Source organism: Schistocerca americana, chromosome 11 (genome assembly GCF_021461395.2).
Source record: "Schistocerca americana isolate TAMUIC-IGC-003095 chromosome 11, iqSchAmer2.1, whole genome shotgun sequence".
NCBI classification, from domain to species: domain Eukaryota; kingdom Metazoa; phylum Arthropoda; class Insecta; order Orthoptera; family Acrididae; genus Schistocerca; species Schistocerca americana.
In genome coordinates this window covers 46,284,982-46,298,088 of record NC_060129.1, presented here as the reverse complement: position 1 = coordinate 46,298,088, position 13,107 = coordinate 46,284,982, and the positions used below count along the sequence as shown (strand labels likewise).

Genomic DNA, 13,107 nt, shown 5'->3' with positions numbered 1-13,107 from the left:
TGGGCAATTAAGGTCGTGCACAGATTTATTCTGAACGATTCATAATGGTTGGAAGGGCAACAGTATCCATCTACCTTATCTTCCTTCGTCGTCGGCATTGTCATTGTTGCCGTGAGGCACCGTTATACCAAGAGAAAAGGCGCGTCGATCTTAGAGCATGAGATATGATAACCTTAAGCCATTGACAACACACAACGGTCACGGTAGCACCTGATTCCAGAATAGCTGCAGTAGTTAGGATCTACGAACTAAGCCCTGTTGACCAGGTCCCCAAAACTTAACTCGTAACGAGATCCCTTCGAAGCAAATTGTCTATAAAGGCTTCGTACAACGAGAAGAAATGTTACATTTTATGGAATAATAACAGATACGACCAAACTGTCTTGTTTCTTCTGTTTTATTTAACATAACTTTGTTCACAGTTTTATTTCGCATTCACAACTCGTTCACCGAAACCCTTTGATGAACAGTTTTCGTTGCTTGACACCAACAGTCAATGATAATGATACAGTTTTTCTCCTTTTCATAAATTGCAGCCCACTCTCCGCGATAAATGTCCATTTGTTAGTCTGATTGTATACTTTAGTTATTTAAAACTCGCCCCTATATTTTTTCACTACGCAAAATTAGCACTTCTTTACTTGTTTATTTCTAAGAGTAAACGAAAAAAAATGACGCCGTATCATCGGCTTCGTCGATATAAAGCAAAACACTTTAATATACCCAATTTTACATCTTCTTATAGGATCGGCTACCTTACTCATTAATTTACTACATATTATTTCCAATAACACTAAACAGGTATCGCCGTTATATTTTAATGTATTCAAAAGCATGTTATTATTATTATGACCGACCAAGTCGTAACCAGATTGCTCAATAAGTCCTAGAGAAATGCAGTGGAGGCATACCAATTACTCAAGAAATTATGCAAATGAAGGCACTAGAGATAAAGAGGAATATTCCATCTGCAATCATTGCGGGATTGGAAGCTAATACTGGCTGGTGCACACAGGTGATGAAGAGAGTGGGGAACAATGACGGATCAGTGACTTCCTGCAGCGGTTCCAGAAAAGTTAACTTGCATATCAGCTTCATATCGGTAAGCTGCCACACCCGATTCTTTAAAGCCTATCTTTACGTCATCATACCTCCTGAATTGTGTGTCGTGCAATGGTACAATTTTGCAGGTATATCCAGTGGAATATGTGGATACTGCCTGCCACATGTGTTGTGAATGGAGTTAACAGTAAGGAAGTAATAAATTAAAACATCACACGTCACGTTTAAGTTTTACTGCGAGAAGAGCAAAAATGAAGTAAACGATACACTTTTTTCATTTCATTATTTTGAAAGGGGCATCAGTGAGAAAGTTTGAAATTATGTGTAAAGTTTGTCGGTAGTCGCTAATTGCTGTCATTTTCAAGTACGAGATGAGTACAGTCTGGGTAATTTTAACGCTACAAGTTACAGTCTCAACACATATACACAGCTTCTACCTGCAATACTTGACTTTGTACATTAAACCTTTAACCTAGGATTATATCCTTTAGGGCAGGCTGTTCCAATGCTGCCCCACGGGGCAAGGGTACCAGTGTCCACCATTCCTCATGCCCACAGGCAGGCGCTGGTGGTGGTGGTGGTGGTGGTGGTGTCATTTGCCCGTGTCTGCCCAGCTGCCCCCGGCAAGCGGGAATAATCGGCTGTGTCACAGCATTTGAAATTTTTGAATTAAATCAATAATTATACAAACCACTGAAAATCAATTTTTTTTTCTTGGTCCTGGAAGCCATTAGATAAGCAACCTCCAGTTGGGAGTAATGACCATTGCCATTTAGTAACAGAGATAATCAATATAAGGATACGGCACAACTATTTGCCAGTCGTATGGGAAATGCTGAACTGGTGGCTGTTTATTTTGATATGTTACTGTCAATGTAAATGGTGTCAAAAGCGTTCTTATTGGAAGTTCTGGCAACGGAAATTATAGAACAACAGTAATGCATATGCACTAGCAGATGGAAGGAAGTTGTCCTCGCAGGAAACCAGTACCGAAAGAAAACCCGTCTGCAGGATTTATCTTCAGGTGCCTAGAAAGAGTGTGTGACAAATGACCCGATTCTGGATCAGTTGGTCATATGGAACAGAATACGATGCTCTTTGTGTAACAGAAGAAAAATGTAGCTACTGGTTTCTTTCAGGGCACACCTCACCTAGGAAATGGCAGATCTGATAAAGAACAACACTGACCTGGTAATAACTCCTGGTGGTATGGCCTTCACCTACATGCCGTCATCGTGAATTGACCTTTCGAGGCTCACCTGCGACAGCTTTACAGTGAGTGGCATATCTGAGGAGACTGTAACCTCATTCCAGGAGGGAAATTAAAGAAACCCTCAACATGCATGCTGGGTCAGTATACCCTTACTGCCTGAGGAAGTCTCAAGTGAATCTATTATGAGAGGATTCAAAAGCCAATACTGTGGATGGCTCAGATGATAACATACTATGGGGTAGTGTCGGGATGAAAAAAATGCGAGAAGACTTACAAATGACAAAGATACCAGTGATACTACAGAAGATGACAGCCTCCGTAGCTGAACGGTTATTGCCACTGCCTTGGTGCGGGAGGACCTAGGTTCACTTCCCAGTACATCTTTACATTTTTTCTGAGTTAGGAAGGTCTGATACGGGGTCCACTCAGCCTTCTTGGAGCCAAATGGGGGGCTGCTCAAATAAGCAGCAGCACCATCCGTATTCATCCACAGCCAATAACAGCTGGAGGAATTGGCAACATGCTGACCAAATGTGCCACAGCCACAGGTTGCTTCTTGTACTGCCTTGCAGGCAGCAGTCTGAACGGGCCTAATCCTTGAGTGGTGTTTACTTACCACACGCTTAGGTAGTAACCAAAAAAGGAAGTTAAGATTAAAAAAATGAACCATTTCTTTTTTTTAATTTATTTCTCCTTATATTATCAAAATCTACACATTAATATATAGCGTAAGTTTCAAATAGGTATAATATTAACTTTTTAGGCAGACACTTTATATCAATAAAACAGTATGTAATTTTGATTAGTCAGAATTTTCTTAAAAATAAAAATTTTTTCAAGGGACCTCTTAAAATAAGGAAAGGTGGAGGAGGGAGTCATCTTATACTAAGGGTTATCTTACAGTTGGGTAAATATGCTAATTCTAGGAATATATCACAGACACGGAGCACCACATACAAAAAATCTTCAGTCTACAACCTGCTCCCGCAGGTGGCAATGTGTAGCTCAGTACTACACAGAAGAAACTTGTATACAAGAAAAGAAAGAGGGTATCATTTCACATCCCTGAAGGCATGCTAAATATTTTGACAATTCCTTCAACAGTCTGCTACAAAGGATGCAAGTCTTCTGTAAGTGACCAGGGTCACATGTGACTAGTTATATCTTAATACTATTGGGAACCAATAGTAGTTGCAAAAGGTACACACCAATAAAAAGCTGCAGATTACAATTTCTTACATTTTTGCAATAATATTAGCAAGTACAATGAGCAGCTATAACATTTAAAAAAGATCTATCTGTAATCCTAGAAAATAAAATTGTATCTCTAGAACACGAGAAAAAATAAAATAAAAATTTAAAAAATAAATAATAAATTACTGCATCCTAAGAGGGTGTATTGCTAACAAAAATATTCCTAATTGGTAAGTTACAGTCATGAATTGCACTACACAAAGGTGTTACCCACATAATATTGATAAAAGGCATACTTTCCAGTGTCTGGCTAAGCAGAAAAGTGTGCCTAGTCTGCATCACTGACACATTTTGACATGTCGCCCGCAGCTCCTGGAAGAAGCAAATACGGTTTTCTTCCAGCTACTGGACGTGAAAACAGAACAGTTGTCCCGGCCGTGCTACCGAAAGTATTCCTCGTAAGTACAGTACAAAAAACTGATGTATCTCCGAAAAATGCACATAAGCTGGTGGCAGCAGTTAATTTGGAGGCAAACGCTATAACAAGCGACTATTAAACAATAATATATTTTGCTAGTGCATACTATATCAACTTTTGCAACATGTGCCCGAGGACAAAACATCAAGTACTGCGAAATCGGTAAACGTTAATAAATGCAGCATAATACAGACAATAAATACTAACTTGTTCTCCCCAATAACAGTAGCACTAGTGCTCACTTCACAAAAACCGCTGGTGCCAGTAATGGGGGGAAAGTCACTTCATCAGGTGTCCAGTGCCAAATCGCACCCGACACGGTAAACTGAGCCGCTCCGAGACACTCGACATCATTTCCAGTGTACGATTTTGCAACGAGTTACAAACGGCTCGACCTAGTCACAACTCTGTCGCAAGTAATATGACACTCGCCTCACAAGGTCCCGTCAGGCGGGAGTGCCCATTATGACAGTGGCAGCGGCTCGTAGCGCCGGAACACCGGGGAGAGGGCGTGCCCGCCGGCACTGCGCCCGCGCCGCCCTCCCCACCAGCCGCCGTGCCCGTGACCGTGCACGTGGATGCCCGCCCGCGGGTCGTACTGCCGCGGCGGCTTGCTGCCGCCGCCGTCCGCTCCGGAGCTCCCTCCTCCGTTGCCCTCCTTCGGCACCACCGGGAAGCAGCACCACAGGATGAACGCCACGAATGCGACGAACGTCCCTACCAGAAGGATGAAGTCCTCCACGGTCTGAGGGCAGGTGCAAGTTATGTCTCAGTGCACGTTCATTCCTACACACGCACACATACCGTTCGTTCACAGAACCCCGTAGGTCCCACCGAGGGGGGGAACCTCCGAGGATGTGGAACGAGTCGACAAATACCGAATGTGCAAAATGAAAACTGCGTTCTTAAGGCTTTGTAGCATTTATTGCATTCGATTTACAATCATAAATAATATGTCAAATGAAAGAGCCACTCAAACAATATTTCTTACACATGTTCAATGTCTGCACCACTCGCCACACCGCACACAGAGTCAACATGCGAACTCTTCCCAAACCTCAATTGGTGCGTCTGAAGTAATCGTTGCAACAACTGCTTTAATCGTATTTCTTAAGACAAGTCAACGGGATGGTAGCGGAGGCACACGCACTTGATCCTCTGTGAACTCCCGAAGGTAAAAATCACACGATGTCAGCTCGGGCGAATGGGGAGGTCGTGGAAATGAGCTCTGTCATCCAGCCCCTTGCCGCAAATCCTGGAGTGTACAATGTCATTTAATCGATCACGTACTGAGTTGTGCCGGTGAGATGGCACACCACCTTGCTTCTAACTAAAGTGGTGTAGTTCAGCTTCTTCCAATTAAGAAGAGAGCAACAGTTCTAGAGCATAAAGGTAAGAAACTCCAGTTCCAGTTGCTTCAACGACAAAGAAAGGCCCATGAACTTCCTGCTGGGATACTGCAAAAAAAAAAAAAAATATTCAGTTTTGGAGAATCTCGTTGCAGCTGTACCATCTTGTGGGGGATTTGTTGGCTCTCAGATGCTCACACTGTGTGTGATCACATTTCCACCGAGACGAAATGTCAGTTCATCACTGTACATTTCATGATCCAGAAAATCTTCATTGCCATGCAGACACCCCCCTCCCTCTTTCTTTTTTCTTTGCTAAGTTGGCACATAAAGCATAGTCTGTAAGCTTTAGAGCCTATAACTGCAAACGATAAGGACACAGTTTTAAGTGTCTCCTTAAAACTCTCCACACAGGTGTCACTGGAACTGCTAGTCCATAATTAACTTCCAAAGTGATCTCGGGCTACACGTGGAAGACCCTCACCTGTTCAACATGTTCTTCAGTGACTCTCGATTATCCCATACTCTCCATATGCAAATTGATGACATCACCTGTCACTTAGAGGATTACAGTGGAACTTAAAACAGAATGCACACTGTATTGTAACAACAGATTTGGTGCTTGCAAACAAGTAAAACATAAAAAGCTTTCCATTTGCTCGTCATCCCCTTTGCTACTAGTGCTTTCTAACAAATCGTAGGAAACGGTGGATGCACATGTGCACAAGGATGCAAACAGAACTGTCTGATTTATCTTTTCATTTGATGTATTACTTGTGATTGTAAACTGAATGTAATAAATGCTGCAAAGCCTTAAAACCATAATATTCATTTTGAAACACCCAGTACATCATTAAATTGTAAAAACTTAATCTGTACACTATACTAAAAGGGTCTTCACACATTCCATAATATTGCCAAATCATCAATATATTTGACCATATGAGGACATACATTGGCATACTGTGTGTCCCAATTCTTTGGGGACTGCTCGTGTGAAATTCCAAACTGCAATGCTATTTTGTGGCAGGTTGCGGCATTACAATCGTCGAAGTTTCGACAACAGCCGTGTTGTAGGTCAAAGCAGAGCAACACGCATCCTGGCTGTGCACGTAGCGGTACACGTGTGACACTCATCGGAAAATGGTGCTGAAGCAGCAAAGCAACATCAAGTTGGGCACACCAGCCAGTGAAACAAAAAGTGTGTACGGTAGTGATCGTTTAAATCATTCCAGCATTTTTCAGCGATTTACTCAATTTTCTGATGGCAGGGATGACAAAGTTGCACCACGAGCATCAAAGTGGTGTGGTCAAAAATGTGCAAAAAATTTCTGAAACTACTGCATCTGATAGATCTTTTCTGCACTACTCACAGAGGAACTGTCAGAAATACCGAAAACTATCGTGCGCCATTTTGACCAAGGATTTGGCAAGAGGACAGTCTGTGCCACACTCACTTTCAGGTGATGAAAAATGTAGCACAATCTGACACTGCAAAGATCTGTTGCAGGCACCCCAAAGTGATACAGATTTTATGAAATAGATTGCAACTGGTGATGAGATGATGTATTTTTTGCAATACGACCCTCTTACACTTTGTAAGCTCTCTCTTCCACACCAATGACCCATCCCACGAAGTGGGGGCTGTACAAGAGTTTTTGGCCAGCAAACAGATCACAGTCCTGGATCTCCCAATGTATCCACTGGATTTGGCCCCAGCTGACTTCTGTTTGTTTCCAAAATCTGAAGTTGGCAATGAAAAGGAAACAATTAGGACAGAATTAAGGACATTCAGGGTCACCTTACCACAGTACTACGTGCAATTTCAAACAAGGACTACAGTGACTATTTCAAAACATTTAAAACAATTTCAGAGCTGTGTGCTGATTCAGGGGAGATTATTTTGAATAAACAAAGTGATTTTGTGTACATAATCCATGGCTTTTCGTTTTCAAGCTACAGTCCTAATGGAACTGGCACACGCTGTGTTCAGTCAATACCAGACATATTGACATGCAGTATGTTGGCCCCAAAAATAATCATAGTATTATCAATATGTAATTGGCATGTGAGGTCAAGTATTGATGTTTTGACAATATTCGCCATACAGATAGTGACAGAGCTTCATGAAACAGCCATATAGCATTGGTGTACACTGTTTATGTTTCCAGTCCATATTTGAACATATTGTACCACAGATTGTTTTTAAAGTAGTCTTTGAACACAAAACAGTTTTAATTGGCCACTGCATGGGTACTCATTGAATTTGCCACTTCAGGACAGTCTACAGAGGATTCACCATGATATTGCTTCTTTATTAATTTGAAACCATAATATTTGCTTGTCAAATTACACGTCACATACAAGGTGTTAGAAACAGTCTGACAAGCTTGTCAGGGTGTTTAGGGTACATTGTGCAGAGAAGTAACTATTAAGAAAGAAATATGATACACTGTGCCGTTTCTGAGTTTATTACCATTGAAGTTAGCCAATCAGGCTGTTGTGTGTGCAAATTCATACAGCCCTCCAGATACAATGAGCGTCTGTTGCTCTCATAGCATATATGATAGCGCACGAGACTGGTCCGTCTTTGGCTTGGGTTTGATCCTTAGTACCATCCTATGTCCAATTTTTGTATCGCTCTCTTGTTTGGTCTCGGGAAACCAAACAAAGAACATGTTTGGTGATACCATCTCTGGCTACTCACTTGAATTTGTGCACGTAACGACCTGATTGGCTAACTTCAATGCTAGTTAATTCAGGAACAGTGCACCGTATCTAATTTTTTTCTGAACAATTGTTTCTCAGCACAACACACCCTGCAACACCGTTACAAACTTTTCAGGCTCTTTCTAACCACATTATAAATGCAATGACTAGTAAGATGTCTGCAAAATCCACGTCAGTGTCAATAAATTCTCACAAAACAAAAACAAAAAAAATTAAGTTAAATGACTGAATATATCCTTGCAGGGCAGATACAACTGCTTCAGAGGTTTCCGTAACAATTTTGTTAAATATGTCTGCCGATATTACTGCTCTAAACTACAACCACTCAAATAACAAGGAATCTCTCTGTTAGTCCTAAGCTCTCGTCAACTGTGATTTCCTCTCTCATTAACATATTTTGCTTCACTATTTTTTCATATCAACATTAATAACATGTCCTACGATGGAGGACTCACCTCGAAAGGAGTTCACGAAATCTTTCGGACCGTGGTTTTGATTTCAGTCAGTAAACTAACATATGACAAGCTGTTCTTAGATCCACAACCTCTTTTTCATTGTTTTATATTGTTCTTTCCCCCACCCCCATGAATCATGGACCACACCATGGTGGAACGGCTTGTGTGCCTCAACGATGCAGATAGCTACACCTTATGTGCAGCCACAGTGGTGGGGTATCTGTTGAGAGGCCAGACAAATGTGTGGTTCCCGAAGCAGTTGCATAGGGCAACAGTCTGGATGAGTGATTGATATGGACTTGTAACATAAACCAAAATGGCCTTACTCTGTTGTTACTGTGAACGGCTGAAAGCTAGGGGAAACTGCAGCCATTATTTTTACTTACTGTGGACGGCTGAAAGCAGAAACTACTGCCATTATTTTTACTGAGAGCATGCAGCTTTACTGTAAGGTTAAACAATGATGGTATCCATTTGAGTAAAATATTTCAGAAGTAAATAGTCATCTATTCGGATCTCTGGGCAGGGACTACTCAGGAAGATGTCATCGTCATGAAACCTACGTGTCAGGGTTTGGAATGTTAATTCCCTTACTCGAGCAAGCAGGTGAAAAAAAAAAAAATGAAAAGGGAAATGGATACAGTGAGAACAAGCATTGGATAGTTTGAAGTTAGGTATAGTGGGAATTAGGTAGAATTAGCAATGGTACTTCTGGCCAGGTGAGTACAGGTTTATAAATACAAAATCAAATAGAGAAAGTGCAGGAGTAGGTCTAATGATGAATAAGAAAATAGGAATGCAGATAAGCTACTAAGAGCAGCATAGTCAATGCGTTGTCACAGTCAAGATAGACACTAAGTCAACACTACCACAGAAGAGAAACTTGATATGCCAATTACCTTCACAGATGATGGTGAGATTAAAAAACATGATGAAACAAAAGACATTATTCAGATAGTTAAGGAAGAGGAAAATTTAACTATGACAGGGGGATGGAATTCAGTAGCAGGAAGAGGAAGGAAAGGAAAAAATAGGAAGTGAATGTGGACTGAGTTTACAAATCATGAAAGAAGTTTGTACATGTGGAAGAGTCCTGGAGACACTGGAAGGTTTCAGACTGATTACATAATGATACCACAGAGATTTTGGAACCGGATTTTAATCTGGGGCAGATACAGACTGATCACAGTTTATTGGTTATGAGCTGTAGATTACTGAAGACACTGCAAAAAGATAGGAAATTGAGAAGATGGGAGCTGGATAAATTGTAAAAATAGATGCTGCTGTGAGTTTCAGAGGTGGCATTAGGCAATGATTGACTGAAAAATAGGGGAAAGAAATACAGTGGGAGACAAAGTGATTGCTTTTAAGACAAAATAGTGAACACAACAAAAGATCACATAGGTGAAAAGAAGTGACACAGTAAAAACCTTTGGATATCACAGAAGTTGAATTCTACTGATGAAGCGAGAAAATATAAAAATGCAGAAAATGAAGCAGACCAGAGGTATTACAAATATTTAACAAATGAGATAGGCAGGAAGTGCAAAATGGCTGAACAGGAAAGTCTAAAAGAGAATGTATGGATATAGAAGCAAATACAATTAGGGGAAAGACAGATACTGCCAATAGGAAAATTACAGAGGCATTTAGAGAAAAGAAAAGTAGTTGTATGAATATCAAGAGCTCAGGTAGAAAACCACTTTAACCAAGGAAAGGAAATTTGGAATGCGGAAAGAGTATATAGGTGGGCTATAGGGAAACAAACTATAAGGCAGTATTATAGAAAATGAAACTGCCAAAGACAGAGATGAGATGGGACACATTATACTGCGAGAAGTATTTAACAGTAGCAAAAGATCTAAAGCAAAGCAAGGCCTTGGAGTAGGAAACATCCCCACAGAATTGCTGACACCCTCGAGAGAACTAGCCACGACAAAATCATTCCACCTAGGGTGCAAGATGTACCAGACAAGTGAAATACCTGCAGACGTCACATATATGAGTGTTGTCTATTTAGTCGGACATGTATATAGTATATCTCTAGGCACGACTGCCTCGATTACTTGAGTGCTGATGCTTGAGCCTCTCATGAGAATATAGGACTCACTGCAAGCAAGTTGGCGAATGCTCAGTGGACACTACTAGTGTGCGACAAGCTGAGAACTCGGTTAGGACAGAAAATGTGTCCATACGGCTGAGTCAGTTAAGGCAACCACTCATGTTAAGCGGAAGATTCAGGTTCAAAGCCCTGTTTGGCACAAATTTTCAACTTTCACCATCAAATTATTTTGATGCCTGATCACAGCTGGAGTCTGCATCTCCTTCGAAATTTGACATTTACAGCTGCTGTATTAAACAACAGTGTGTGTGTCTGTTCTGTTGGACATGTCCGACAGAAAAGACACGTGCGAGTGCATGCGCACCTGCACACTCTCACAATTTTCTGGAGTATAGCCTTGTATGGAAGTGAAAATTGGATGATAAACAGCTCAGACAAAAAGAGAATAGAAGCTTTTCAAATTTGGTGCTACAGAAGAATGCTGAGGATTAGATGGGTAGATCACGTAACCAATGAGGAGGTATCAAGTACAATTGGGGAGAAAATAAATTTGTGGCACAACTTGACTAAAAGAAGGGATCAATTGTTACAACACATTCTGAGACATGAAGGGATCACCAGCCTGGTATTGGAGGAAAGAGTGTGTGTGTGTGTGTGTGTGTGTGTGTGTGTGTGTGTGGAGGGGGGGGGGGGGGGGGGAGAGTCGGACCAAGAGATCAAGAGATGGAGATGAATACAACAAGCAGATTCAAAAGGATGTAGGTTGCAGTAGTTATACAGCGATGGAGAGGCTTCCACGGGATAAAATAATGTAAAGAGCTGCATCAAACCAGTCTCAGACCGAAGTTTACAAGAAAGACACCTGTAGATAATAAAATTGTGGCACACCCTTCCTTCTGGGTATTCGACAGCGTTCTTAACTTACTTACACCGTGTAAAGGTTTTATACACCACTATGGAACTTCCCAGCAATTTACGAAATAATCCAGCAAAAAAGAACAAGACCTCTGTTACACAGCAATATGTACAATGCATACTTTCATATCGTGAAAGTCTGAATACCAATTCCACCAAATACAGCACAATAGCTTCTGACGCACTGACATCATGACGACAATATGCTTTTTTCAGCCAATCGTAGCTCGAGTCACATGGTCTTGCCAGCCAATGACAGCAGATATTCAGAGCATAGAGTATGTGATGTAGTCAGCCAATAGCAACATCACTGTTAAATAGTAGCCAGAACACACAAATAGGAAAAGTTAAAGGTTTAAATTGATATATGTACAGTACAGCTACAAGAAAAGCTAAGCTTCCACATATAATATTGGTCATCAATTTTTCTTTTTTTTTCTTTTCTTTTTTTGTGAGGGTGTCATTAGGCAGGATCCTAAGAGCACAGCTTAAATCAAATGCAGCAGATTCATATTACTCACAAGCATTGTTGTTGTAAATGGCACATTTTCTTTCCAACTAAAGTTTTATTTTGGTGTTATACTTTCATTTATGTTTTATTGCTGCAGTATTATTATGCAGTAGTGGGCTGAAGTGATATATCTTGTTAGAGTATCAATTACAAGTTACATTAAAAAAAATTCCAGAATTCTAAAAAAATTCCTAGGTTTTTCCCTGAATGAAAAAATTCCTGTGTTTTTCACAGATTTCCTGGTTGTCCTAGGGTGTATACACCCCATGCTGTAAGGCTTATTGTTATTTGTGCATATGCCATGCAAATTTGAGAATGTAAGTTAAACAAAGTACAATATATACGAGGAGTGTTTTTTAAGTAAGTACCATTTTGAAGTTAAAAAAAATGTGCTAAGATATCTCAATAATTTTATTTTTACACAAAAGCCTGTTCCTTAATCTACTTGTCTACATAATCTCCGTGAATATTGAGGCACTTAACGTTGTACCAGTTTTTGAATACCCTCCTCACAGAAGTCTGTTGCCTGACTTGTTAACCACTGCATCACCACTGTTTTGACTTTGCCATCGTCTTCAAGACGCTGACCACCCTGATGTTTCTTCAAGTGCAGTAGTAGATGGTAGTCACTTGGCACAAGATCGGGGCTGTACAGAGGATGATCTGGAGTTTCACATCGAAAAGATGTGATGAGATGAGATCTTTGGTCTGATTTGCCACATGCAGACGGGCATTGTCTTGCAGCAAAACGATGCCCTTGCTCAACTTGCCACGTCTTGTTCTGAATTGAACGGTGCAGATTGTGCAATGTCTTACAGTAAGCCGCTTCATTGATTGTCTCATTACGAGGCAGAAATTCCACAAACAATACTCCTTTTCTGTCCCAAAAAACTGTGCACATGATTTTCTGGGCAGAAATTGTTTGCTTAAAATTCACTTTTCTGGGTGAATCTGAATGCCGCCATTCCACGGACTGTTGCTTCGATTTTGGTGTGACGTAGGCCACCCGTGTTTCATCACTTGTAGCAATTTGGCTTAAGAAATCATCACCGGCGTCGTGGTACCGCTCAAGGAAAGTCAATGAACTGTCTAATGTTTGATTTTGTGCACATCCGTCAACATTTTTGGTACCCAACAA

The 13,107-nt window shown here is 40.8% G+C and overlaps 1 protein-coding gene across 2 annotated transcripts in view; it reads right to left on the bottom strand.

The window, feature by feature from the left end:
• Window positions 1-2,971: 2,971 nt before the first annotated feature.
• LOC124554002 overlaps window positions 2,972-13,107 on the bottom strand; it is a 49,162-nt gene continuing 39,026 nt past the window's right edge. Inside the window, exon 3 of one of the 2 annotated variants that reach the window (XM_047128022.1) lies at window positions 2,972-4,692. In XM_047128022.1, coding sequence (XP_046983978.1) covers window positions 4,411-4,692 — 282 coding nt within the window. In that variant the 3' untranslated portion in view covers window positions 2,972-4,410. The remainder of the gene's footprint in view (window positions 4,693-13,107) is intronic. The other variant, XM_047128021.1, reaches the window with a different exon arrangement.